The sequence below is a fragment of the Pelodiscus sinensis genome, chromosome 8 (assembly GCF_052426305.1).
Source record: "Pelodiscus sinensis isolate ZL-2025 chromosome 8, ASM5242630v1, whole genome shotgun sequence".
Classification (NCBI taxonomy): Eukaryota; Metazoa; Chordata; order Testudines; family Trionychidae; genus Pelodiscus; species Pelodiscus sinensis.
This window is the reverse complement of record NC_143059.1, coordinates 29,629,169-29,654,700: the sequence shown is the minus strand read 5'-3', so window position 1 is coordinate 29,654,700 and position 25,532 is coordinate 29,629,169. Positions and strand designations below refer to the sequence as shown.

Sequence of the window (25,532 nt, the reverse complement as noted above, 5' to 3'; positions counted from 1 at the left end):
TTAGTGTCTTGAGACTGCTTCTGCCCCTCAACTAATGGAGCTTGTCATTAACTTAACCAGTAGCTCCTCAGGAAGTCCCAGGTTCAGGTCCCTCAGATGACCTATCCAGTGCCCTTATTTGATTTATATATACAAGAAACTATGTTTCCACAGTGAATCTTTTTTTGCTAAGAATCTCTTTCTGGGACAAGGCACAATTAAATAACTCTTTCCAACACACAATTTTAAAACTCTCCCTTGACATTCCAGAATCCATAATATCAAAACACAACCATCTCTGGAAACCAGTGGGAGAAGTGCAGCATTGCTGAAGAAAGACAATCAAAATGACAGTTCAAGCAATTGCTTGTGTAATGAAAAAGTGACTTTGGATATACAATACTCAGATTATCATTCAAATTAGAAGGGAGGCTGTCAGCTGTCTTTGTCTAAATAATTTGAATGGTTTTTCCATTGCTAGTTGTTTTAGAGAGAGACACTGAGAAGCTGGAAAATAGCATTTCACCCTCTCTGGCTTGTGGTGGGCTCTGGTTCAAAACCACAAGCTCAGCTTTCTCCTCTTGTGAATCTGGTGCAGCAGACAGCAGGAAGACAGGATGTTTTGTTGACGTCTTCATTTGGGCCACAGCAGCATCCTCCCTGGAGCCAGCAGAATGTGCACCGCTCTGGAATTAAGGTTATTTGACTGCGTGCTGGAAAGGGACACTCATACTTGGGTTATGATGTGTGTCACACCAGAATGGCAGTGCTTAAAAGGGGATCTGCAGTGGAAGAAAATGGGTTTGTGGACTTTCTGGATTTTCCCCAATCCTGCTATGTATAAACCTGGTAGGTTGGGGAGGAAAGGATTAAGAAGGCAATAAGAGGGGCTTGTGGCAGAGTACTCGGCAACAGCAGCTGAGTCAGCACTCTGGTCACTGCAACTCTAATTAATTACCACAGAGCAGACCTCATTAAGAAGAGTGGTGTCTGACTGACAGGTGAGGAGAACTAAGTGACTAATTAGGCCATCGGGCAGATGGTACAACAGGCACAGGAAAGAAGTGTGGGAGGGGGAGAGGAATGAAGCAGATTGCTTTTCCCTGCTTGTCTCAGGAGCTGAGGGCTCCTGAGGACTGTAGAGCTACGTCTACACTGGCCCCTTTTTCGGAAGGGGCATGCTAATTTTGAAAGTGGGAATAGGGAAATCCGCGAGGGATTTAAATATCCCCCGCGGATTTAAATAAACATGTCCGCCGCTTTTTTCCCGGCTTGGGGAAAAGCCGGAAAAAAAGCATCTAGACTGGCCCGATCCTCCGGAATAAAGCCCTATTCCGGAGGATCTCTTATTCCTACTTCAAAGTTTGAAGTAGGAATAAGAGATCCTCCGGAATAGGGCTTTATTCCGGAGGATCGGGCCAGTCTAGATGCTTTTTTTCCGGCTTTTCCCCAAGCCGGGAAAAAAGCGGCGGACATGTTTATTTAAATCCGCGGGGGATATTTAAATCCCCCGCGGATTTCCCTATTCCCACTTTCAAAATTAGCATGCCCCTTCCGAAAAAGGGGCCAGTGTAGACGTAGCCTAGGTGTAAAGCTCTAGTGCAGTGTTTCAAAATGGGCTTCAGACCTGCCTGGGTAAGACATGGGTGTATTGCTCACTTCCCTTTGAGGGGGTTATTCTACACATGTATCTGCCAGTGAAGAGTGAGCTCCACAAGTTTTGGCTTTTCATATTAGCTTGGATCCTTTACAAAGCTCACCGAATCCTTTTAGTTTTGTTCTGCTAGGCTGGAGATCGCCAAAGAATTAGCCTCCCAAAGGTTTCTCAGCTTCCACTCCTAGCTGGAGAGGTGAATGAAACATGGGAAAATATATAAATGAACTGTGACATACCTTTCCATTTTTAAATTAATGGTGATGCCCAAACCTTTCTCAATATTGGGCACAAACCATCCTGGGCTCGTTTCCATTGTATTATTTCTAGTTTCCTTTGCTCTATGCTGTGATGTGATTTTTCTGAAGGAAAAGGCAGATGCTTTTTGGCTGAGGATGTGTGAATATTATCCTGGTAACTTATGTAACAGGTGTGGGAGAAGAGCATAAAGGTTACTTCAGGACCAGGAGTGCCCCTAGTATGTTCTTAACTCTGGCTGCCTATAACGTGAGTTGAAGGTGCTGACAATGGAGCTGTTCCGGGCTGTCCTTTTGCGGGGCCATCACAGAGGGTCCTCTCCATTGCAGTGTGATCACTATCTGTCCAGCCGCTCTCTATGCCTGCAAGCTACTAGCTGAGTTGGAAGCTTTGCTGGATTCTACACTAGCTGCTCACCTCCTTGGTCACAGCAGCAGTAAGGTTGGAAAAGCAACAGTAAGGGGAAAAGGTTAGCAAGAGTGGGGGAATCTGCATCTTGCATTCCCTTGCGCTTCCATTTCTAAAGGCCAAGCACGATGAGAGAGGAAGTGCTTTGGTCTGTCATGGGCTAAATATATGTGGAACTAGAAGATTTACCCAGTGTTGCTTGGATCCTAAATTCAATTTTTGTGTTCTTGGAAAATGAAAATGTATATGCTTCATTTAAATCATTGCTCTGGGGTGGGACTGGGGATGAGCGGTTCTGTATGCAGGCTGCCCCAAGGAGAGAGGACTACTCCAGCCCTCTTTCAGCTCAGAAGCTTGCAGCCAGGTGAGAAGCACCTCTCCATGGCCACAGCAGCTCCAGTGGGCACAAGGGAAGGGTAGACCTGTTCCCTATCATGGGCAGGTCCAGTTTCATCCTACCCTCTGCGCTCTCCAGCCAGAGTGAGGAATGCATTAAACTGTGTACTTTCCCCTCACTCCCTGTTGAAGGGGATAGCCAGCAATGATCCTGTATGAATTGAGAGTATGGGAGAGCTTCAGGCCCCCACCCTAAAGGCTGCCTGGAGGGTGGGACTAAGCCTCCCAGACTGGAGCAGTCTTGGAAGGAGGAGTGTGACGGGGTGTCCTCGCCCCGTCCCTTATCCGCGACCAGGGAAGCACTGGGCAGCCGCCGCGGCGGGGAGCCTCACCCGTGCGCCGCCTGCTCCAGCGCCACTCAGCCGTCACTCCAGGCTGATGTCAGGAGGGGTGACGTCAGGGGTGCCCCGGAGCGAGTGGAGGGAGCGAGTAACGGCCCCGCCCCCAAGGAAGGAGCCAGGGTGCGCACCGTCCCAGACCGGGGACGGGACGTGGGGATGCTGGCATTGGGCAGGGCCGGGGCAAGCTGTTGATATGGCCCCTGCCCGTGATAGGATGGTCAGGGCAGCGGCGGCTATTCAAAAAGGCACGCTGGCCTAGACCAGGGAAGGACCGAGCCCGAGCTGGAGCGGGAGGCCCAAGACCGGGAGAAAACAGCCCGTCGTCGCCAGGAACGATTGCATCTCCACCAGCAATCCTGTCCACAAAGGGGAAGGTGGGCACCGTGGGGGTGGGGCTTTTGGGGGAAGGGAAGTTGCCCAGGGCAGAACCCGGTGTGGTTGGCAGGTCAGTGTGTTTAGGCGACTCGCCCCACTGACCGGACCGGATCCTTCACGGATCTGAGTCCTTAGGGCCCTGGGCTGGGGCCCGTGAGCGAGGGCAGGTCCGGGCCCCCCCTTCTCCCTGCCGTGGTACCCCTGGTCGCCGTAACGAGGGTGTCGTGGTGGCACTATCAGCGGGGACTATAAGGGCAAGGCTGAGGCAGGGAAGGGTGATGATGATGCCGGTGATGAGCACCCGAGACAGACTGTAGGCGGTCCAGCGTTGGACTGAGTGAAGACAGTCGATTGGGGCACTGAGGCACGGTGGGGGGGAGGCGGTCACGGGAGCGCCTCCTGACAGGGAGCGACCCCCCCCCCCCGACAACCCCTCTTCTGTGTTTAGTGATTCTATTTTCCGTGTGTTTTTTGAGAAGTGACTGTATTCTAGGCACATCACGTTTCTGTGGTACAACCAAACCCTTACCTTGCTTTAAGTTATGACAGAGGAAACTATATACCAAATGTGGTGATCCTAACTCTTACCGTGTGGGAGGAGTTTTTGAACAGACAGACAAACTCTGTCCAATATATACCCAGCATTGCTCAGGTCCTTCAGGGTAGGGGGCTGGCAGTGTGAGTGCGGGGGGGCAGGGTGCAGGAGTCAGAGTTGGTGCATGAGGTGTGGGTGCAAGGAGATGGGAAGGGATGGGGAGCTCAAGGGACAGGGTGGGCGTGGTGTTGGCTTCTCCCTGGAGCTGGCCTGGAGCATGGTGGGGGCACACATCACACTTGCCAGCTTCTCCCTGGAGTGTGTGTATGTGGGGAGTAGGGACCGTGCACCCTGTCTGCCAGCTTCTCTGCAGGGCTGGCCTGAGGCGCGGGTGTGTGCACGTGCAGGACAGCATATATTTTCTTATCAATCATGTAATTTGATTTTATGTTTACCTCATTTTAAAATATGATTTTTCTGTGGTTTGGAGGTTTTCTGTTTTTGGTGCCCCCCTTCCCTGGTCTCTCTTCTGTAAAGCATCTGACCATTCTAATTATTTCTGTTTTCATTTTTAATTCTGTGGCCTCATTGTAAGCAGCCATGTGCTCTGTTAATACTAGCCTGGGAAATTCTAGAAGCTAAGTGAGGTGCGGGAGTGTTCGTTTGCATGCTAATGTACTCAGAATATTCTTCCAGCTCATAACTATTTCACAGCAGTGCTGGTGTTTGAGAGCTTTGGATGTGCTTGTATGTTCTCTGTTGTTTTCTGCATTGTACTTCTAAATTCCTAGTGAATTTTTAGTTATTCCAGCCCTAGTCTCCCACACAGTTTTGCCAGTACAACTTGGTAATTTGCTGCTACACCAATACTGGGCTCCCATATCACATTGCAAAACAACTTTAAATCTCACCTCCAGCATTTCACTGTTCTCTGCTTCCTACCAGCTTGTCCTGTGCATCTTAGACGTGCAGCACCTCTGCTGTGCCAGTTCTGAGTTTGGAGAGCTGTCTTCTGCGCAGACACTGTTGATCATGCCAAACTGTGAAATGAGTCTTATGATGTAAGCAAACATCCACTGGAAACATTGATCTTGTTTTGATTTGTGACATCAGCAGTCATTTGACCCTGGTTTCCAGCTACAATTGGACAGATTCTTCCCTCGGGTAACTCCACTGACTTCATGGAATTAAATCAGGGATGCATCTGATCTAATAATTTTAATCCTTTGATTCTGCACACCGGGTTTTGTGAGAGATGGGGGGGGGGGGGGGAGAAATGAGATCTTTCACAGAACGCAAAGTTATATGGCAATGCTCTCTAACTGTAATACTTCTAGACATACCCGGATGAGATCAAAACAACTAAGAGTAGTAAAGACTATTCTTGTCATACTGCCATTCAGATACAGATAGTCAATGGAGAGGAGAAATATGGAAAGCAGTGACTTGTCAATCAGACAGGAATTTTGTAAAGAAGGCAGGTTTTGGACTGCCTGGATTAGGAAGGGGGTAAGTGTTCTATTTGGCTCTAGTGAACCTATCCCTGGAATATAGGGTTTTTTTGGGGGGTCGCTAGACAAAGTCCAGTAACTATTCTGAAATAACAAATGAAGCAAAGTTTTAAAAAGTTAAATATAATTTGGATTACTCAAGGGAGACATGACTGTATGTGAAGTATTTAAACCCAAACAAGGAGTGGAGGAGTTCAGAATAATCCAAACGGCTATAAATAAGAGTAATGAAATTTAAAATGAGCAAACAAAAACTGGGCATCAGCAAAGATTTTCCTAACAATGAAATCTCTTACGTTGTGGGAAAAAATCTCCCAAAAGAAATGCCAAAAGTCCCATCACTTTAGATGGTTGCTTTTAATGTAATATTGAACTGTAGGATCCAATCCTGTTTAGCCAGAGTTATGGACATATACTCTGGTATAAATCTCTTGTATCTCTAATTTCCATTAAGATGTATAATTTCACACTATGGACCCGATCAGTACTTCCCATAGCTTATAGATACCTCTGTTCACATCATCTGAATGCCCACCAAGTGGCATCCTTCTGCTCCCTTTGCCCGATATATGGCCACATACCGCGAGCTTTAACCAGTGTCTTGGGTGAGGTCGGTGATGACTGACTGTAAGATGAGTAGCAGAAACTGTCAGATGGCATTTGTCATGGACATGAGTGTATTTCTCTCTATCTCTCTGCATTTATTGTGTAGGGTGGAGGTTAAGGCTTTCACAGGTTTCCTATCTCCTAATCGAAAGACCATGGCTTGTCTCCTTCAGCCAATATGTTTTGGACTTCCTGCCTGGGTGCATGGTGATTTTGTTTGCAGTGTCATGGCTATACCCCATGTTGGGAACAGATTTTGTCCTCCAACCCCACCACACAAGTGTGCATTGGGAGGAAGCTGTCCTTTACCAAAACTCATGAGACTTAAATATTAAATTTGCCTCTCTTCTTTTATCAGGAACCATGAAGTGTCATTTTGCCGCCAGCAACTTTCTTCTCTCCCTTATGGTCTTGGATTTTGTCTGTTTGGGTAAGTAAAGTTTCTCTCTGTTCAGTTTTCCTTCTTTTTTTTCCCTGACTCATCTTTTTTGACTCATCTTTTTGTTGCAAGCTTTCCGGTAACACTTAAACAGCTTAACCGTTGCATGACTTGGAGTTTATCTCTAGTGACAGAAAGGCTTCATCTTTCGACTGAGTATGTGATCTCACTAGCTACTTAGGCTGTGATTGAGCCTATTGTTAGATAGATGCCTTTGAGAAAAGGCACAGAATGAACCAGCCACCACTCCAGAAAATGGGGGGTGAGCAGCACATAGATGCTAAGTGCTCCAGGGCTGGGACTGTCTTATGTGTTTATATTCATAGCACAATGAGGCCTGGCTCTGTGACTGGGGTCCCTAGGCACTGCACGAGAAAATAATTGTTATACCGAGGAAGATCAGTTCTGATTGAGTCTGTCAGTTGTTGGTAGTTGATGCTTATCTGCCACCAGGGTTTTCTATCACAATAGTCCTTTAAGAGAATTGGGGCCTGCACTTTTAAGTTAGTTTCACGCTGTATATGATAGATTGAGAGAGGGAAATATGTTCCCTTATGAAATAAGACCTACTGAGAAACTCCATGCAGTGAGTAGTTTCATTATTGCCTATTGTTCTATTGGAATATATCGGACGAGGGGGTCAAAAACCCTGGAGACTTGTCATACATTACAGATACATGGAGCCCTGCAGAGATAGACATTTGTATCCACATCCGATCCACAAAAACAATCTGTGGCTATATAGCAGGTACCCATGGATTTGCAGGGCTCTGCAGATACAGGCCAAGCCAGCTGGCTCCTCCTGGAGGCAGTTTTGGTACCAATGTTGGTGGCAGGTGTTAAGTCTTTGTTGAACATAGTGGACTAATTGCATCCCAAATATTCTGTGCTTTTCTTTCACATCCCTCCCACTGACCAGCGCTCAGAGTTAGAGGACAGACTCCTTCTCCAGGCTGCTGCTTGTCTTCTGCATTGAGCCCCTAAGGGTAGGACTACTGGGCTGAAGAACCTGTGGCCTGCCTGAGTTAGCTAACTCTGGCTGGGAGGGGGAGAGGCTCAGGTTCCGGGCCTGAAATGTTGCCGTCAGACATTCTTCCTCCCTCTAAGGGCTGACACAGAGAATCAGGAAGAGAGAGGCGAGAGCTGCTGGGGGAGGAAAGGAGCACCCCAGCACCAGGCCTGCAGACAGGGGGAGCAAAGGGGGCAATTGCTCTGGGTGCCAAAGTGCCACTCCATGCAGCTTTGAGGGCTGAAGGGGGTGACCGAGTGCCATGCACTGGACAGCACTAAGGGATGACTGCTCTTGACCCCACCCCTTCTGGAGGCATAGAGACCATTGCCCCATCTTGTCCTGGGGCCCACAGTGGCTGTCAGCCCCACTGTCCAGCACAGAAAGCAGCAGAGAGCTGGCAAGAAGTGCATGGGGAAAGCTCCAAGGGACTGGAGAGAGAGAGGCATTCTGAGATCTGGAAAAGAGCCACAGCTACTGTTTGAACCTGGCAAGCAGCAGGCTAGAGCACAGGTCCCTGGGAAAAGGGAAGATCCAGCTTGGCCAGAGGAAGTTAAGCCCAGAAGCAAGAGGGTTGTTGCTGGAAGATGGACCCCAGGGTAAGCCTAGAACTGATGGGCAGGAAGGCCACGGTAGTGCAACACTGAATGAGGCGGAGCCCTCTGGGTGAAGAGCTGAGAGGGGAGCTGCAGGAAGAACCTAGGAGCAAGGTCTTGGTCCCCAAGGGTGTTCCCTGAGCAGGGGTTGGAGATTCAGGCAAGGAGGCATGGGTATTGGAGCATTACAAGGAGCTCTTTGAAGGGAGGTGATGGCAAAAGAGACGTGAGAGTGGGGCCCTGGAACAAAGCACTGCTATTGACTCCTGGCTGGGTGATTTGGAGCCATGTCCCTGGGGTGAAGAATGGAAAGCCTACCAAGTTTGTATCTGCTTCCTGTGGGAATTGAGTCGTTTTACCATCAGAGAATTACTGCATTCGTGTATGAATAGAGTATACCCAGTAGCAGGCTGTGTGTGTCACGCACTGAGAGATGATGTTCCTTCTGTGACCAAGCAAAAAAGGGAAACTGAAGCTGTGTGCACCTGTCATCCTGCAGCCAGCCTCTCGCTAAAGGGTGCCCCCAGCAGTGCTGCTCTCCTTAAGTACCCGGATGCTAAGATCATGTCCCTCCAAATGCAGTCTGGTTTTTCTTCTGCACTTCTGCTCCAGCATGATGTCAGCAGCTCCTAGCCTCACCATTTGCTAGAGTGAGTGTGAAAGGCATTACAGATGATCAGATGGTACACAGCATTAGTACTAGCTCTGAGTTCTCTAAATAATGCCCACTAAAAGCTGCTGAGACCCGAAAGAGCAGTGAGCCTCGGAATGTGGCGGAAGAAGCTCCAGAAATACAGGCATCGCCTTGGTGTCAGAGAGGAGCTGCTCCCCTACCTCAGCCTGTTCAAGGAATCTGCAGATGCACTTGTGGGAGCCTCTCATTCTATCCAGTAGAGGGCAGTGGGACACACACGTAGATCTAGGGACTGGGCTTTCTCTGTATTGGGATTAAACAGAGGACCAGCCAGTTGTGCTAGAACTACGATCAGTATGATAAGCGTCTCTTCAGTCTTGTGTGTCTGAGATTAATATAACTGAATGTGTAGTACATATCCAATACTAAAACAACATTGCTGGGGGGTGGGGCAGCAATATTATTGGCTGTGATGCCAAAATGAAAAACAATTCAGTTGTATAGTCTCTGAATATCACATCTTCTACCTTCCTGAACAGCCACATGATCTACCTGCATTACAGGGCTTGTTAACAACATGGTAAGGAACATGTCTCTAAAGGGAGCAAGCACAGTATGGGAGATTCCTACGTCTTCCCCCCCCCCCCCAATTAAATTTAAGACCCTACATGCTCCTTCACCCTGCTCTTTTGGAAAGTGGTTGGTGGGAGTGGAGGTTGACTTAAGGAAGGGAAAAGTTGAAGCCAGCAATTGTGGAAATTTCAAACCTGCTCAAGTTGAAAGGTTCGCTCACAATTTTCAAATGTGGGTCAATGTTCTCCCTACTTTTTTCCACCTATGTGTGGAATATACTTTGTGTATTAAGGCATTTGCAGAAGTGTACCAGGAGTAGAAACACATGCAGCTGGCCATGGAGACACTGCTGATCAGCTGAGCGGCATTTGAATCTCTCCTGTGTGGCTGTCCAAGCACTCGGCTTACAGGGAACACTGGCTGGGGACCTATACTCGGGCATTTAAACCTATAATTAGAGACTTAAATATGCAGCATGATTACCTGAGGTGCCCAGCCTGGCAGACAAGCATTCACATCTCAAAAAGACACTTCTAAAATGATCAATAAATAGGTTTCTGCCAGCAAAATTCATAGCCCCCTTTCCCAGTTTCCTACTATGATACCACCTTATTGGTAATAGGGAACCACCAGAAAAACAAGAGGAAGCCTATACAGCCTGAAGTAAGGTACTAAGCCCCAGAACTGGGACTGTAACAGACTCCTGTCTTCTGTGGATCAGACACATATGGGAGACTCCTGTCTTCTGTGGATCAGACACAGATGGGAGTCTGTGATGCCCAGTGACCATTAGTGTGACTCCTAACTAATGATGAGACATGCCTAAATGTGCTGCTGATCCCCTTTAGCACAGTAGGAAAGGGAGAGGTTTGGGATAGCACTGGCTTTTTCACCTCTTTCTTTCTTCTGATCCAAACTCTGAGCTTCTAGCCAGGAAGCGTTTCCTCTTCTTTGAGGAGGGTCCCCGTAGGTCTTTGGGGCACTACTGCGCACCTAGTCAGAGATTTACAGTAGCAGTGTCCTCTGGTAGGCTGCATGTGCGAGGCAGACGTCACGTGTGGTGCTTCTACCATACATGCGCATCCAACCGTCTCTTCAGTTCCTTTTCTACTGCTGCCTACGTCAGTCAGAACCACAGTTGCTCTCTGATTTCTTCTTAAAATACTTTAAAAAATTGAATTTTTCTGTGTTAATAGTTAGCTAGTGTTACAGTTTTTTCTAGTTTAGAGTTAAGGTTTTTGTCTTTAAATTAAAAAACAAAACCCCACCCCTCTATTCTCCAGTTTGCAAGGCTGAAAACAGTAGCCACCTGACTTTTACTACCTGGGATGCCTCGTTCCCTGGAATTCAAACATTGCCTCTCCTACAGGCTATCTATCCCTATCTCAGATAATCATTCCTAGTGTGTGTGCTATTTGGGTCAGGCACACGTTTTACCACACAATGCCAGCATTGCAAGCAGTTAACGGCTTGCACGCAGAAGGCATGGGAGCTTCAATTAAAACTTCTGTCACTTGAGAAAACAAGACAGAACTATGTAGCACTTTAAAGACTAACAAGATGGTTTATTAGGTGATGAGACCTGCCTCAGATCCAGAACATTCCTCTTCCCCGTGCCAGCCATCCCCCGTGGCCATGTCTGAAAGGGCCACATCTGACACCTCTACCTCGAGAGACTCTTCCTCTGACCAATCTAGAAAGGGATCTCATTCTTCAGGGAAAACAAGCTCCCAAAGTACCCCCTGCTCCCATCCCTGCTATGGCTCCAGACAGGGAGATTCTGGGACTGTCCAGCACCAGTGGTTCCCAAGAGTCCAAGGACCTAGCCAGGCAAAGCCAAGTCTAAATCTGCGCCATCGGCACCGTCAGCACACACATCCATGCTGAAGAAAGATAAGACCAACTCATCTTCGGCTGAGGCACTGCAGGCACTGAAGAAGCCTAAGCCTTATATGGCACCATCGGTACCCATGCCACCCCCAGCACTGAAGAGGCATAAGCAGGTGGCACCGACTGTTTCCCGTTCAGCACTGTTGGCACCACAGGTAGCAGCGATAGTCCCATCTTAGTTGCTGTTGGCACCACAGATGCTAGTACCTTTCCCATTCACCACCATGGAGGAGCTCAAGGTATCCTTGGTTCCCACAACGCCTCAGTTCAGCCCAGCTGGCATGCCCACATTCGGCAGCTTTTTACACTCCGCTACACCAGGTTTGGCATTGTCATTGTCTATCGATGAGGACGAGGAGCCCTTGGTCGGCACCCACACACCAAGGCATTCCTCCCCAAAGCAACCCCAACCACAGCAATAGGACACAGCAGTGCAACTGCATCCGCCACAACGGTTGCCTCCTTCCATGCCACTCCCTTCCAATTGGCCCTATTGGGACCCATGGGCAGCGCATCAAGCACAACATCTGCAGCAGGTGCAACACCTTCCTCTAAGGCACCATCCTTACCATCACTTGACAGGTCAGTCTAACAAGAGGAGAAGGAACCAGCATCTAGGGGCAAGGAGTCTTCTGTTTCCTCCCGTCTTGCAATGCATATCTCCTTCTCCTGACAACATGCTGGTGCCTCTGCTTCCCACGACGGGAGGTGACTTCCGTTGTTTCTAGGAACACTACAAGCACGTTGCAGAGGTCCTTGAGGTCTCCCTGGTCAGCCTTCCCGAAACTGAGCACAAACTGACCAGCATACACCACACTTCACCTGCCTCCAAACTGGCTTTACCCATGGGCCTATGCTTATGGACCCTGCCAGGTGCATATGGCAGACACCAGCCACAATACCGCTGGTCTGCAAAAGGTCTGACTGCAAATTCTATGTGGCCTTGCAGGGTGTGCCACACACACCACCCCATATGATAAAGAATGGAAGCACCTAGACTTCATGGGAAGAAAGGCCTATTCCTCAGCCTCCCTTCAGCTCCGTATATCAAATTACATGACAATGTTGGCCAAATACACCCACCATATCTTTGAACAGCTTTCCCTCTTTGACAACTTATCCAAGGATAAAAGAGAGAGCAACTCACAGCCAACGTAAATGATGGCATGCTGATTTCCCCTACGGCCCCACAAGCAGCCTTCAACACAGCCAACAGAGCATCACGATCAATTGCAACCACCATTGTGATGAGAAGGTCCTCCTGGATTCACTTTTCAGGTTTTCCCTGTGAGGTACAGGCCACGGTAGAGGATCTTCCCTTCTAAGGATCAAAGTTGTTTGCAGACACCATGGGTGCATCCCTTCATTCACTTAAAAATTCTAAGACGATGCTGAAAACTCTTAGCATATACATACCTGCAGTTAAACACAAACAGAACAGGTATTTTAATCAAAGATACAAATCTTCACCCTTCAGTCAAGCTCAGAGGCATTTTGTCAATAAGAGGAGGTAATGACAAACTGGACATAGACAGGCCCCTGGCCAACCTGCTGCATCTCAACCATCAACCTCAAGGCAGATGTTTTGAAGATCAGGTTGAGAGTCTGATTACACCCCCTTGTCTAGAGCAGGCTCAAACCCATCTGCTATTTCATCAATGCCTACTACCCTTCTACCACCACTGGTCCTCTATCACAACTGACAAGTCGGTGTTAGGCATCATGAAGGATGGATACTGCATTTCTTTTGCTGCTAACCATTCTTCCCACCCTCCCTGTCCCTCTTCAGGGACCCATCTCCCAAGAGTGTTCTACTCCAAGAGATTGAACGCTTTCTCCACCTAGGGGCCATAGAAGCCGTACCCCAGCGATATAAAGGCAGGGGTTTCTACTCCCATTATTTCTTCACAATAAAGAAATCGGGAGAGGGGAGACCAATTCTCGATCTCAGGAGGCTCAACCGACACAACGTCAGTGCTTCAAGATGGTGACCTTATCTACAGTAATACTAGCCTTAAATGAAGAGGATTGGTTATCGACTGTCGACCTCCAGGATGCTTATTTTCATGTATCCATCCACCAGAGTACGTAGGAAGTACCTAAGATTTGCACTTGGCAACACACGTTTCCAATACACAGTGCTACCCTTGGGACTCTCCCCAACCCCAAGGTTTTTCTCAAAGATAATTATGGTGGCAGTGGACCTCCCCAAACAAGTCCCAGCCAGCGCTTACCTCCAATTACTAGGCCACATGGCAGCGGCCACATCAGTGAGACCAATGCAGTAGTGACTAAGAACAGTATACAGCCCTCATTACAACAGTTTCAACAACTGATTTCATTTCCAAACAAAATCAAACAATCACTAAACTGGTGGGTGGACCCAAAAAACATGTGCACTGGGGGTACCCTTCCGCAGAAATCCCCTGATGATCACAATCATGACGGACACCTCCCTCCTGGGGTTAGGGGCACACTCTGAGCCTCTGAGTCTAAGATCGATGGGATCCACATTAATGTTCTCTGCAAATCAACGTATTAGAACTCAAAGTGGCATGATATGCGTGCCAGAACTTCCTACATCTGATACAGGGCAACACGGTACACATTTTTATGGACAATCAAGCCATAATGTACTACATGAACAGGCAGGGTGGAGCCAGATCTCAGCACCTATGCAGAGCGGCAATCCACCTATGGTCGCGATGCATAGATCAGAATATCTGCATCCAAACCTCTTACCTTTTGTGCAAGGAAAATCTTATGGCAGACACCCTCTTATGGAAGACACCTTCAGCTACGAATGGGATATGGATGATGACATAGTACATATGATCTTCAAATGCTGGGGATTCCTGTTGTCATTGGTTTCAAATAAGTCCACCGTAGGGAAGTGTCCATAGTATTGTTCACGTGTGAGCATTGGGTTACACTCCCTGGGGGATGCCTTTACAGGACTTTGGAATGCACTCCTTTTCTATACATTTCCACTGATCCCACTTCTTCACCAGGTGATCAACAAGACGAGTAGAGGCAGCATCAGTAATACTTACTGCTTCAGCAAGGCCATGCCAGAGTTGGTACACTTACCTGCTCCACATGTCCATGAGACCACCATGGCATCTCCCTATAGTTCCCCATCTTCTAACTCAGAAAGATGGTAAAATCCGGCATCCATTCCTCCAGATCCTTCACCTCTGGGCATGGTTCCTCAGTGGCTCTTCTCAATGGAAGCAACGTTTACAGATCAAGTCAAACAGATCTTAATAAGTAGTCGCAGAGTAACAACAAAAATGTCTTACTTCCACAGGTGGTGCAGATTCTCCCTCTGGGTGAACCAGAGATCCACAAATCCATCAACAATCTCACTTTCCAATATATTAGAGTACCTCTTAAACCTAAAACATTCAAGTCTTTTGTTTAGTTCATTGAAAGTACACCTCGCAGCCATAACAGCTTTTCACCAACCCATCGAAAACAAATCTGTTTTCACCCGCCCAACAACTAAGCACTTTTAAAAAGGAATTCAAAAAATGTTCCTGACAGTTAAAACCCCAGTTCCAGCCTGGGACCTCAATCTGGTACTCCACGCTCACCCATGCACCATTTGAACCTATGGCTACGTGCTCAATGCTTCACCTCTCAATGAAGGTGGCTTTGCTGGTTGCTCTTACATCAGCCAAAAGAGTAAGCGAAATTGGGGCACTAATGACTATCCCACCTCTCACGATATTTCATAAGGACAAGGTGGTTCTGCGACCACACCTAAATTTCTTACCAAAGATACTTACCTCCTTTCATTGCAATGAACCATTGGTGTTACCTGTTGTCTTTCCAAAGCCTCATGCCACTGCAGAAGAAGATAAATGGCACACTCTTGATGTGTGCTGAGCGATTGCCTTCTATTTGGAAAGGACAAGGACAATTTAAAAAAAAAACCACACATGCTTTTCATCGCCACTGCTGAAAGATCCCTGGGCATGCAGATCTCTACCCAGAGACTGTCCAGATGGATTGTGGGCTGCATCTGCCTGGCTTATGCCAGTTAACCAGGAGCCTCCATTTCAATCATGTGCACACTCCATGAGGGCCATGGCAAACGTGACAGCTTACCTTAGTAGCACTCCTCTCACAGACCTTTGCATAGTTGCAACTTGGTCTTCTGCATACACCTTTGCCCTCGATACTTACCTGAAACAGGGCACTCAGTTTGGACATACTGTCCTGACCAATGTCCAACACAGCACTTAGCTGAGGCACCCTCCTTCCCACTACAGATACTGCTCTATAGTCATCTAAGGTGGAGCACCCACAGGGACACTCCTCGAAGAGAAGGTTACTCACCCTATGCAGTAATGGAAATTCTTCGAGATGGTTGCCCCTGTGAGTGCTCCACCACCTGCCCTTCCTCCCCTCTGCTTTGGACACATTGATTTCTCCTTCTGGGGCAGAGAAGGAACTGAAGGGACAGTTGGCTGCGCATGTGTGGTAGCAGCACCATGCGTGCTGTCTGCCTCTCATGAGCAGCCTACTGGAGGGCATTGCTACTGTTAAATCTCCGACTAGGCTTGTAGTGGTCCACCCAAAGACCTAAGGTGGAGCACCCACAGGGACAATCATCTCGAACCTCCATTACTGAACGGGGTGAGTAACCTTCTCTTTAATGGTGTTTAAAAATGGCTTTGACCATCTAGCCTAGGAAATAATGAATCTTCAACCTCAATGAAGGAGGGGCTATGGGACATCGCTGTCAAGTAACGCATTTTTGGCTGTCCCTCAATGTGAGGATGATGTTTGCCAAGGGGGCTCATTGGTGAGATTTTTAAGTGTCTGAGGAGCCCTACAGATTTTCCCAGAGAAGTGACTAGTGTAATCCTGGAGGACGTTGTTGGCTGGATGGTTGTACCCTTTCTTTCCTCCTGTGTTGCTTCTATTGAATGAGCATGTCTGTTCTCCTCCACATGGGCTGTGACTTGGTGTATAGTGTGGTGCCACTGTGTTCTGTCCTGCACTGAGTCCTCCTAATTTGTTGGGCTGATGGCTCCCTTTTTAAGGTGCACTTTCAGTGTGTCTTTGAAATGCTTCTGTCGCCCTCCATGAGCCTTTCTTCCCTGACTTGACTGAAAGAAGAGTACTTGCTCTGGGAGGTTAGTGTCAGGCATATGTACTCAGTGGCCAGCCCAGCAGAGTTGGTATTATATTACCTGTGCTTCTATTCTGCTGATGTTGGCTGCAGTGAGAATACTGGTGTTAGTATGTCCGTCTTTCCCAGCTGATCCTGAGAATCTTCCTGGGGTGGCTGCTTGAGATGTCATCTGTAGGTTGCTCAGGTCTCGCGCTCGTAGGAAAGGGTGGGGAAAAATAACTGCAATATAAACATAAATCTTGGTGCCTGTTTGCAAATCCCTATCACTGAAGACTCCATCTTCCAAAAGATGTGCTGGCATAGCAGATCCTGATTCAATTTCTGTGTCGGTGCTGATTGTTTGGGAGAGGTGGCCATCAAGATATAGGAAATGACCCAGGTTTCCAGGGGTTCTCTGCAGCCGGTGATTTGTGGATTACAAAGATTAGTTTGTGCAGGTGAAGGCTGGTTTGTGCCGTGGTTTTCCTGAAGTTGAGAGAAACCCAGGCTGTGATAGGCATCTGAAAAAAGATTTTAGATACATTGCAGGTAGCCTATGTGTGTGCAAGACTGACAGTCATCTGCATACTGAAGGTCAATGTTGACAATTCTGGGGAATTTAGATTTTGCTTAGAGATGTGAAGATTGAGGAATTGGCCATCATATGATGTTCAGTCTTGATTCCATTAGAAAGGTGATCACAGATGAGAATTAGGATCAGGTGAAGATAAAGGGAGAAGAGTGTCATTGGAACAATGACCCAACCCTGCTTGACACGGATGTGAATGATGAATGGTTGGTTGTCCACAGAAGTTAATTTCCAGCATCAGACTTCTCCATGATGGGATGGCTGCCAGCATTTTGTGCAGTGGCTCTCAAGTAACAACACTTGGGAGCAACAGATTATTTTCTTTGGGTAGATTGAGTCCAAGGCTTTCTGTAGTAAGATGGTAGGGGCACAGAGCCTCTGTTATCCATTAGTTCTCCTCTATCCCCAATGACCTTCTGGTAGGTTAGCCCTGCACTAAGGAAAAATAGTGTCTTCCATATGCTCTTCATTTGTCTGCATGGCAGGATTAAAAGGTAAGTAAATAAAATCTAAAGGAAAATAAAACAAGCAGACAAAAGGCTAATACATGAAGTGGAAGGCAACAGTTGCTACATGAGAGTGGGACCATTACCCCAGCATGTGGCAGTGCTTTCTCTTCACTCTTAAACAGACTTCAGCAAGAAGATTATTAAGATAATTGTTTAATATATTCCACGCAGCAACACCCATTCCTTAACTGTGAAACAGCTTTAGAGTTCCAGTGGAATATTTACAGGTACATATAAAGCTCACAGCAAGAAAGGGAAATGGTCCTGCCCCCCTCTCTCCCCCATGAAACCCTCCACTTTCCTGTTAGCTAATGATATTAGCAGCAGTTTGGCTCATTTCTCACATGCACAACAAAGTTAGTGACAAAAGTGTCAACAAGATCAGCAGCAGCCCTCTAAAACACCCACTTGGCAAATCTCCCATGTGGGGAGGTAACAGTGTAACACAGTGCAGATCCCAGGCAAGGTGAGATGGCTCCCAAGCTTCACACCAAGGCTTAGCTTTTCAATCAAGTTATTTCTGTCTGCACTTAAACAGGGCCCATGTGGTAGCCAGAAAAGCAGTGTGATAGTATCCAAGTCCCCAGGATTTCAGAGAAATAGAGGTCCTGTTCTGCCCTGGTGGCTAGTGTTTGAATGCACAATGACTGTAATGTTGCTGCTTAGTATAAACTGGTGATCCCTGCAAGTGGCATTGTGTCAGGGCACACTCAAATAAGTTTCAAGTGGCTTATTTTTTTGTTGTAAAAGTGTATAGCACAGCCCCATGAAATGGAAATAGGTGCTTGAGTAATTGAATAGGGACTGTTAGCATGGGGAGCTGTATGTGACTGAGAAACAGCAGCATGCTGTTGACAACACTGCACACTTAAGCAAGTGTTTCTCTGCTAAGAGACAGTAGCAAAAACAGGAGCCACATATTTGGCCCAGATTAAGTCCTTTTTGTGCCACTTCAGTGAGGATTTAAAGCTGATTGAAAGGGAAAGACCAGATTTTCCCCCAGTAGCATAAAAACTGCCTAGTAGGGTTACCAGGTGGGTTTTAAAAAAAATACCAGACACACTTGATCTCAGATGTGGGGGGAGGGAGGGACTGGCTGGGAGGGGAGTGGAGCTGGCTGGGAGGAGGTGGGGAACTGGCTGGTGGGAAGCAGAGCTTGCGGGGGGCGGGGGTGTCGGGGGATAGCAGGGCTGGCCAGGGGAGATTGGGTGTCGGGGGACAGCAGGGCTGGCCAGGGGAGATTGGGTGTCGGGGGGAGGGGGGGCGGCAGGAAGCTGGGCTGGCTGGGAGGGGGTCAGGGAGAGCAGAGCTGGCCAGGGGAGATCAGGGGGTCAGGGGATATCGGGGGGCAGGGGAGGGGACTGGTTGGTGGGATGCAGGGCTGGTTGGGGGCAGTGGGGTTGGCCGGGGAAGATTGGGGGTGGGGGAGACCAGCCGACATGGAGCAGGACTGACCCAGGCGCACACAGATCCCAGGGCCCCGGGGATTCCCTCCCACCCAGGCCTTGTGTAGTTGCGTATTGCCTGGTTGGTAGACACACTTGCACAGTGTGAGTGTGTCTTCCAGCCAGGCAGTTTGCAACTACGTAGTGATACTCCTAATAATAATAATAAAACGTACCTAATTAGAAAATACCGGACATTTTATATGTCCCGTATTTTCTCAATTTGTTTCCCGGACAGAACCCTCAAATAACGGACTGTCCAGTTCAAAACCGGACACCTGGCAACCCTAGTTTTCTAATACTGGCTTTGTTACACACTGGACTCGGGAGGGTGTGACCAGGGTAGGGAGAAAGGGACTGCACTCCCAATCATCCTGCCACCCATCTCAATAGAACGCTCCCTAGACCGGGGTTTTCAACCTTTTTTCTTTCTGAGCCTCCCTCCCACATGCTGTAAAAAGTCCACAGCCCACCCATGCCACAACAACTGTTTCTCTACATGTAATAGCCAGGGCTGGTGTTGGGCTGGGGGGGAAGAGAAGAGTAGCAAGCAGGGCAATTGCAAGGAGCTCTGTGCCACAGGGCCTTTGGTTTCAGGCCTCAGGGGTGTGGCTTGAGGCCCTAGGCTTCTGCCCCACAAGTGGGACTTTGACTTTTTTGCTTGGCCACAGCAAGTCAAAAGCCAGCCTTGCTTAATGGATCCCCTGAAACAGTCTGGCAGCCCCAGTCTCTGGACTGGGAACTCCTGGCCTAGATGTCTCAAACTGGCCTCCAGAGCATGTTAATCTCCTGGCTGGCCCCAGGACTTAGGAGTATAGACAGGTGCTTTTCAGCCACCTTTAGTGTTCAGCAAACCTCCTCAGTGTTGTGCCTACTGTGAGTTTGGGGCAGCTGTGAATCAAATCTATAGGTATGTATTTAAATGGTTTCCAAATGACTCCTGTTCTTCAGGTCCTTTATCTTTGACCTACAGTTGTGTGTATTCCAAAGATCTTTCACCCCCTCAGCACTTCGTTTTCCTTCTCATGTGAATTTTAACAGGCCATCTTCTTGGTGACAACCATCATGTCAGAGATGTAACCCACTCTTTGTACTGGGAAGGACAGAAGACGGGAGATGTCCTCTTTCAGGACCCCACCTTCTTGCTCCTGACCTAGCTGTATCTGTATCCAAGCACCATAGCTGGCTCACGTATGTTCTGTGATCTGACAGCTATAACACATCAAACATCCTAATACAGCTGTTTTAGGAGCAGTTACCATTATTTCTAATATACTGTATAATATAAATAAGGCCATCACGTGAATCAAGACAAATCTCCTCTACAAAGCCAAGGCCATTCAGCCTGCAGAAAAAACTGCCCACTAGGGGCTTAAAATGAAATGCCTGTTACTCAGAGGTCTGCTTTGTATGTAGCAGGTGATCTCAGAAAGCTGCTGCCCAGCAGGGCGTGCAAAGACTTCAGTGGCTGATTATCGGCAAGTACTTTAAACTACAATTTTAAAAAATTGCATGCCACAGAGAAGGTCTTTTTGGACTTGTGAATTTTGTCTGGCTCTCTTATCTTTCCCCCTCTTAAGCTCCCACCCTGGAACATCAATCAATGTGTGCTGACTTCTAACCCTCCGGAAAAGTAATTAGCATAGAATGAATCATTTTGTCTGTGTGAGTTGTAATTTTTCCAAGTGCTTAGCATCGGAGCCCTCAAGGCATTTCACAAATACCGATTGTGTAACCCTCCCTGTGCTTGTTTGAGGTAGCCATGGGAAAAGCATTATCCCTACTTTAAGGGGGAGGGTAGAGAACACAGGAGGTGGCTGTGGGAGCCAAGATGAGTATGTAGGTTTCCTGACTCCATTCCTGTATGCTTGATGCTCCTTAGTTTGCTTTCATTGTTGTATTTCAAGAGGTGAATTTTGTCACTTCAGAAAGTGTACATCCAAAAGTAGAACTTCTGATGGGCCTAGTTCTAGCTTATAATCCAGATCTCTGGGGTGCTGGAACAATGTGTATAGTGGGGTGTTGAGAGCCATTGAACCAAACTGTAAGCCCTCTATACTTGGAAACCACTTTAACCCAAGTGATGTGACACTACCCCTAGTTCCAGAATCTACGAGATCTCTGCCCCTTCACTTTGCGGCCACCATGAATTTGAATCCAGTCTTCAAAGAGGCTGGTTTCACTGGTATTTTGGGAGCATGTGGGAGCAGTGCAATGAGGATCCTTCCTTCTTCTGGTGGCTGGCCCTAGTGACTCTACTCAGAGCTAAAGGAGCTCTCAGTGGAAGAGCTCCATGATGGGTCATGTTTTTGTTTTGGAGGGGAGATGATGCTGTTGGTCCCATGTTCAGTGCCCACCAACTGTGATGGCTGACTGAGCAGCTATTGTTTGTTGCAAGAGATCTGTAAGATGTAGAGTGTCTCTGGAACCAATCAGTCATTGAGAGATGAGACAAGGAGTTGGAGTGGGCTGTGGGAAATGGAAGCCATGCCTCCTCTGCCAGTTCAGAGGCATGCAGATATATAAGGGATCTAAGCACCCAGCTCACCTTTCTTCTTGTGTGTTCAGCAAGCTTAGAGACTGGAGGTTTCTGCTGTAAGAATGAGTCTTTCTCTGTCCTCTTTGGAACCTCCCTTCGGGAAGTTGAAGGCTGCTATCAAATCCCCCTCACTCTTCTCTTCTGCAGATTAAACAAACCCAAATCCCTCAGTCTCTCCTCATAGGTCATGCGCTCCAGCCCCCTAATCATTTTGGTGGCCCTCTGCTGGACCCTCTCCAATGCATCCACATCCTTTCTATAGTGGGGGGCCCAGAATTGGACACGCTACTCCAGAGCCAAATAAAGGGGAATAATGACATCTCTGGATCTGCTGGCAATACTCCTCCTAATGCACCCTAATATGCCATTAGCCTTCTTGGCTACAGGGGCACACTGTTGACTCATATCCAGCTTCTCATCCACTGTAATCCCCAAATCCTTTTCTGCAGAACTGCTACTTAGCCATTCAGACCCCAGCCTGTAACAATGTTTGGGATTTTTCCATCCCAAGTGGAGGACTCTACGCTTCTCTTTGTTGAACCTCATCAGATTTCTTTTGGCCCAATCCTCTAATCTGTCCAGCTCACAGTGGACCCTATCCCTGCCCTCCAGCATATCTACCTCTCCCCCACCTTAATGTCATCTGCTAAATTGCAGAGGCTGCAATCCATCCCCTCATCAATGTCATTAATAAAGATGTTGAACAAAACTGGCCCAAGAACAAATCCTTGGGGCACTCCGCTAGAAACCGACCACCATCCTGACATCGAGCCGTTGATCACTACCCGTTGGGCCCAACAGTCTAGCCAGCTTTCTATCCATCTTCAATCCATTTATTCAATCCATATTCCATTAATTTGCTGCCAAGAATATTGTGGGAGACGGTATCAAAAGCTTTGCTAAAGTCGAGGTATATCACATCCACTGACTTTCCCATATCCACAGAACCAGTTACCTCATAGAAGCTAATCAGATTGGTCAGTCACGACTTGCCCTTCATGAATCCATGTTGACTATTCCTAATCACTTTTCCCTCTTCCAAGTGCTTCAAAATGGTTTCCTTGAGGATCCCCTCCACGATTTTTCCGGGGACTGAGGTGAGGCTGACTGGTCTGTAGTTCCCTGGATTGTCTTTCTTCCCTTTTTTAAAGATGGGCACTACATTTGCCTTTTTCCCATCATCCGGGATCTCTCCCAGAGTTGTCTCATGAGTTTTCAAAGACAATGGCCGAAGGCTCTGCAACGACATTTGCCAACTCCCTCAGTACCCTCGGATGCATTAAATTTGGGCCCATGGATTTATGTATGTTTAGCTTTTCTAAATAGTTCCGAACTTGTTCTTTCCCCACCAAGGGCTGTCCACCTCCTTCCCATACTGCATTGCCTAGTGCATCAGTCTGGGAGCTGACCTTGTCTGTGAAGACAGAGGCAAAGAAAGCATTCAGTTCTTCAGCTTTTTCCACATCATCTGTCACTAGGTTACCTCCCTCATACGGTAAGGGTCCCACATCCTCTCTGATCACCCTCTTATTGCTAACATGCCTATAGAAACCTTTCTTGTTATCTTTCACATCCCTTGCCAGCTGCAATTCCAATTGCACTTTTGCCTTCCTGGTAAGTCCACTGCATTCTTGAGCAATATATTTATACTCCTCCCTAGTCATCTGCCCAAGTTTCCACTTCTTGTAATCTTCCTTTTAGTGTTTAAGCTCACCAAAGACGTCTCCAGTAAGCCAATCTGGTCACCTACCATATTTGCTTTTCTTGCTGCGCATCGAGATGGTTTCTTCCTGTGCCTTTAATAAGACTTCTTTAAAATACTGCCAGCTCTCCTGGACTTCTTTCCCCTTCATGTAAACATCCCAGGGAATCCTGCCCATCAGTTATCTGAGGGAGTCAAAATCTGCTTTTCTGAAGTCCAGGGTGTGTATTTTGCTACTCTCCTTTCTTCCTTTGGTCAGGATCATGAGATGGTGGGATTCAGGATCACTGCTTCCCAGGTTGTTACCCACCTCTACTTCCCCTACTAGTTCCTCCCTGTTTGTGAGCAGCAGTTCAAGCTGTGCATGTCCCCTGGTCGGTTCCTTTAGCAGTTGTACCAAAACGTTATCCCCAACATTCTCCAAGAACTTCCTGGATTGTCTGTGTACTGCTGTATTGGTCTCTCAACAGATGTCAAAGTGATTAAAGTCGCCCATGAGAACCAGGGCCTGAGATCTGGAAGCTTCTCTCAATTGTCCAAAGAAAGCCTCGTCTACCTGGTCTGATGGTCTATAGCAGACACCAACCACAACATCACCCCTGTTGCTTCCATCTCAAAACTTAATGATACTCTGTCAGCCGACGGTCAGGGCAGTGAGTCCCTTATGACCGGCTGAAGTTCTTTTAAATTGTGCTTGGTTCTGTTACAGCAACTGAAGGAGTCAGGTTAAAGCTTAAACAGTTACTATTTATTGTTACAGGGTAAACTTAGTTGTTAAATGCTACTACTGTGTTACAGATAACACAAACACTACAAAGGACAGGACAGAAATTACACTAAGAAGTCACTTACAGGTACCATGAAACCCTTTTGGTTCTCTGAGCTCTTATTAAATGCATGCAAAATACACATAGCAGGTATATATTCTCACCCCTGCGTTCCAGACTTGGCGTGGCCAGCGTCTTTCTCTCAATCCCTCGGGAAGAAGTAGGGCGAGGTTGGGCGTCCCACAGACCTCGGGAGACAATCAATACCTGCCAGCAGGTATAGATGATTGGAGCTCAAATGGGGTGGGCTGCTGAACCTCTTTTATACCCCTTGGGTCATTTAGGCTTCTTCCTGGGCTCAAGTGGCCAATTAGGAAAAATGGCTTTGAATGCCAAGTTTCCCACGAAGGGTGCAAAGCATAATTTACACCTGGGAAAATGCAGACAATGGGCACCTCTGGTATGTGATGGGCGAAGATTCCTCTCCTGGGACAGTGCAGGCGTGTCAATTACTGGTACTAGCCATCAGGGCGACGGGAGGCCCCGGGTCGTCAGCTAGCCCATTTACTGTCTGGTTTCTGTTTATGGTAGAGTCAGGGACAGGCAGCAAACCTGTGTTCCCAGGGCATCAAAGGCTGACTGCCTTTCTCTTGCTTTCTGGGGGAGGGGGGGGAACAAGATGGGGCTCGTGGAAAAACAAGATGGGGTTTTTGTGTCTGGCTACATACTCTCAACAGTCTTTTCTCCCTCTAAATACTGGAGCTCATACTGTTCTCTTACATACAATGCTGCTCCTCCTTTTTTCTCCTCTGCCTGTTCTTCCTAAACAGTTTATACACTTCCATGACAGTGTTCCAGTCGTGTGAGTCATTCCACCAAGTCTCCGTTATTCCAATCTCATCATAGTTCTTCGACTGGTCCAGGGCTTCTAATTCTTCTTGTTTGTTTCCCAAGCTTCTCGCATTTGTGTACAAACACCTTAGATAGCCAGCTGATCGCCCTACCTTCTCCATCTGAATCAGGGGTCCTCCTTTGTTGCTAACTCCTCCGTGTGATTCTTCCTGGTGTCTGACTTCCTCACTTACCTCAGGGCTTTGGTCACCGTCCCCCAACAAACCTAGTTTAAAGCCCTCCTCACTAGATTTGCAAGTCTGCCCGCAAAGATGCTCTTTCCTCTCTTGGTTAGATGGATCCCATCTCTGCCTAATAATCCTTGTGCCCGGAACAGAGTCCCATGGTCTTGGCAGTTAAGGAGAAGAGCCTGAACCTATGACCCCAAAAGGCTCAAACACCAGAAAGCAAATAAAGCATCTTTAAATGCATTATTTACAAAAAAAAAAAAACCTCATGGTTTTGGGGTGCCTGACTCATGGTTTGTGAACACCTGATGTTAGCAGTCACCTACTTCACACAATCATACTTCAGCATAGACTTGACTGGGCTCATCCACAAAGCCAAGGACAGTGCAGGAAATTCAAAGGCACTATAGCTAATCTTCCAGCATGTCCTTTTCAGTTTTTTTCTGCCAAAGAGCTTGCAGAATAAATAGAGAGTGGCAGAATGGAGAGTGTTCCCAGTTTTAAAGATGGGGAGCTCAGGCATAGAGAGAGTGGTGGGTATGAGATCATTCAGGTGATCTGTGCGCAGCCAGA

The 25,532-nt window shown here is 47.5% G+C and overlaps 1 protein-coding gene across 2 annotated transcripts in view; it reads left to right on the top strand.

Annotated features, from left to right (window-relative positions):
* Positions 1 to 25,532, top strand: part of CDH23 (cadherin related 23) — a 573,109-nt gene that overhangs the window by 27,653 nt on the left and 519,924 nt on the right. For both annotated transcript variants that reach the window (XM_075934954.2, XM_075934956.2), the window contains exon 2: positions 6,422 to 6,493. In XM_075934954.2, the coding sequence (XP_075791069.2) occupies positions 6,427 to 6,493 (67 nt within the window). In that variant the 5' untranslated portion in view covers positions 6,422 to 6,426. The remainder of the gene's footprint in view (positions 1 to 6,421; positions 6,494 to 25,532) is intronic.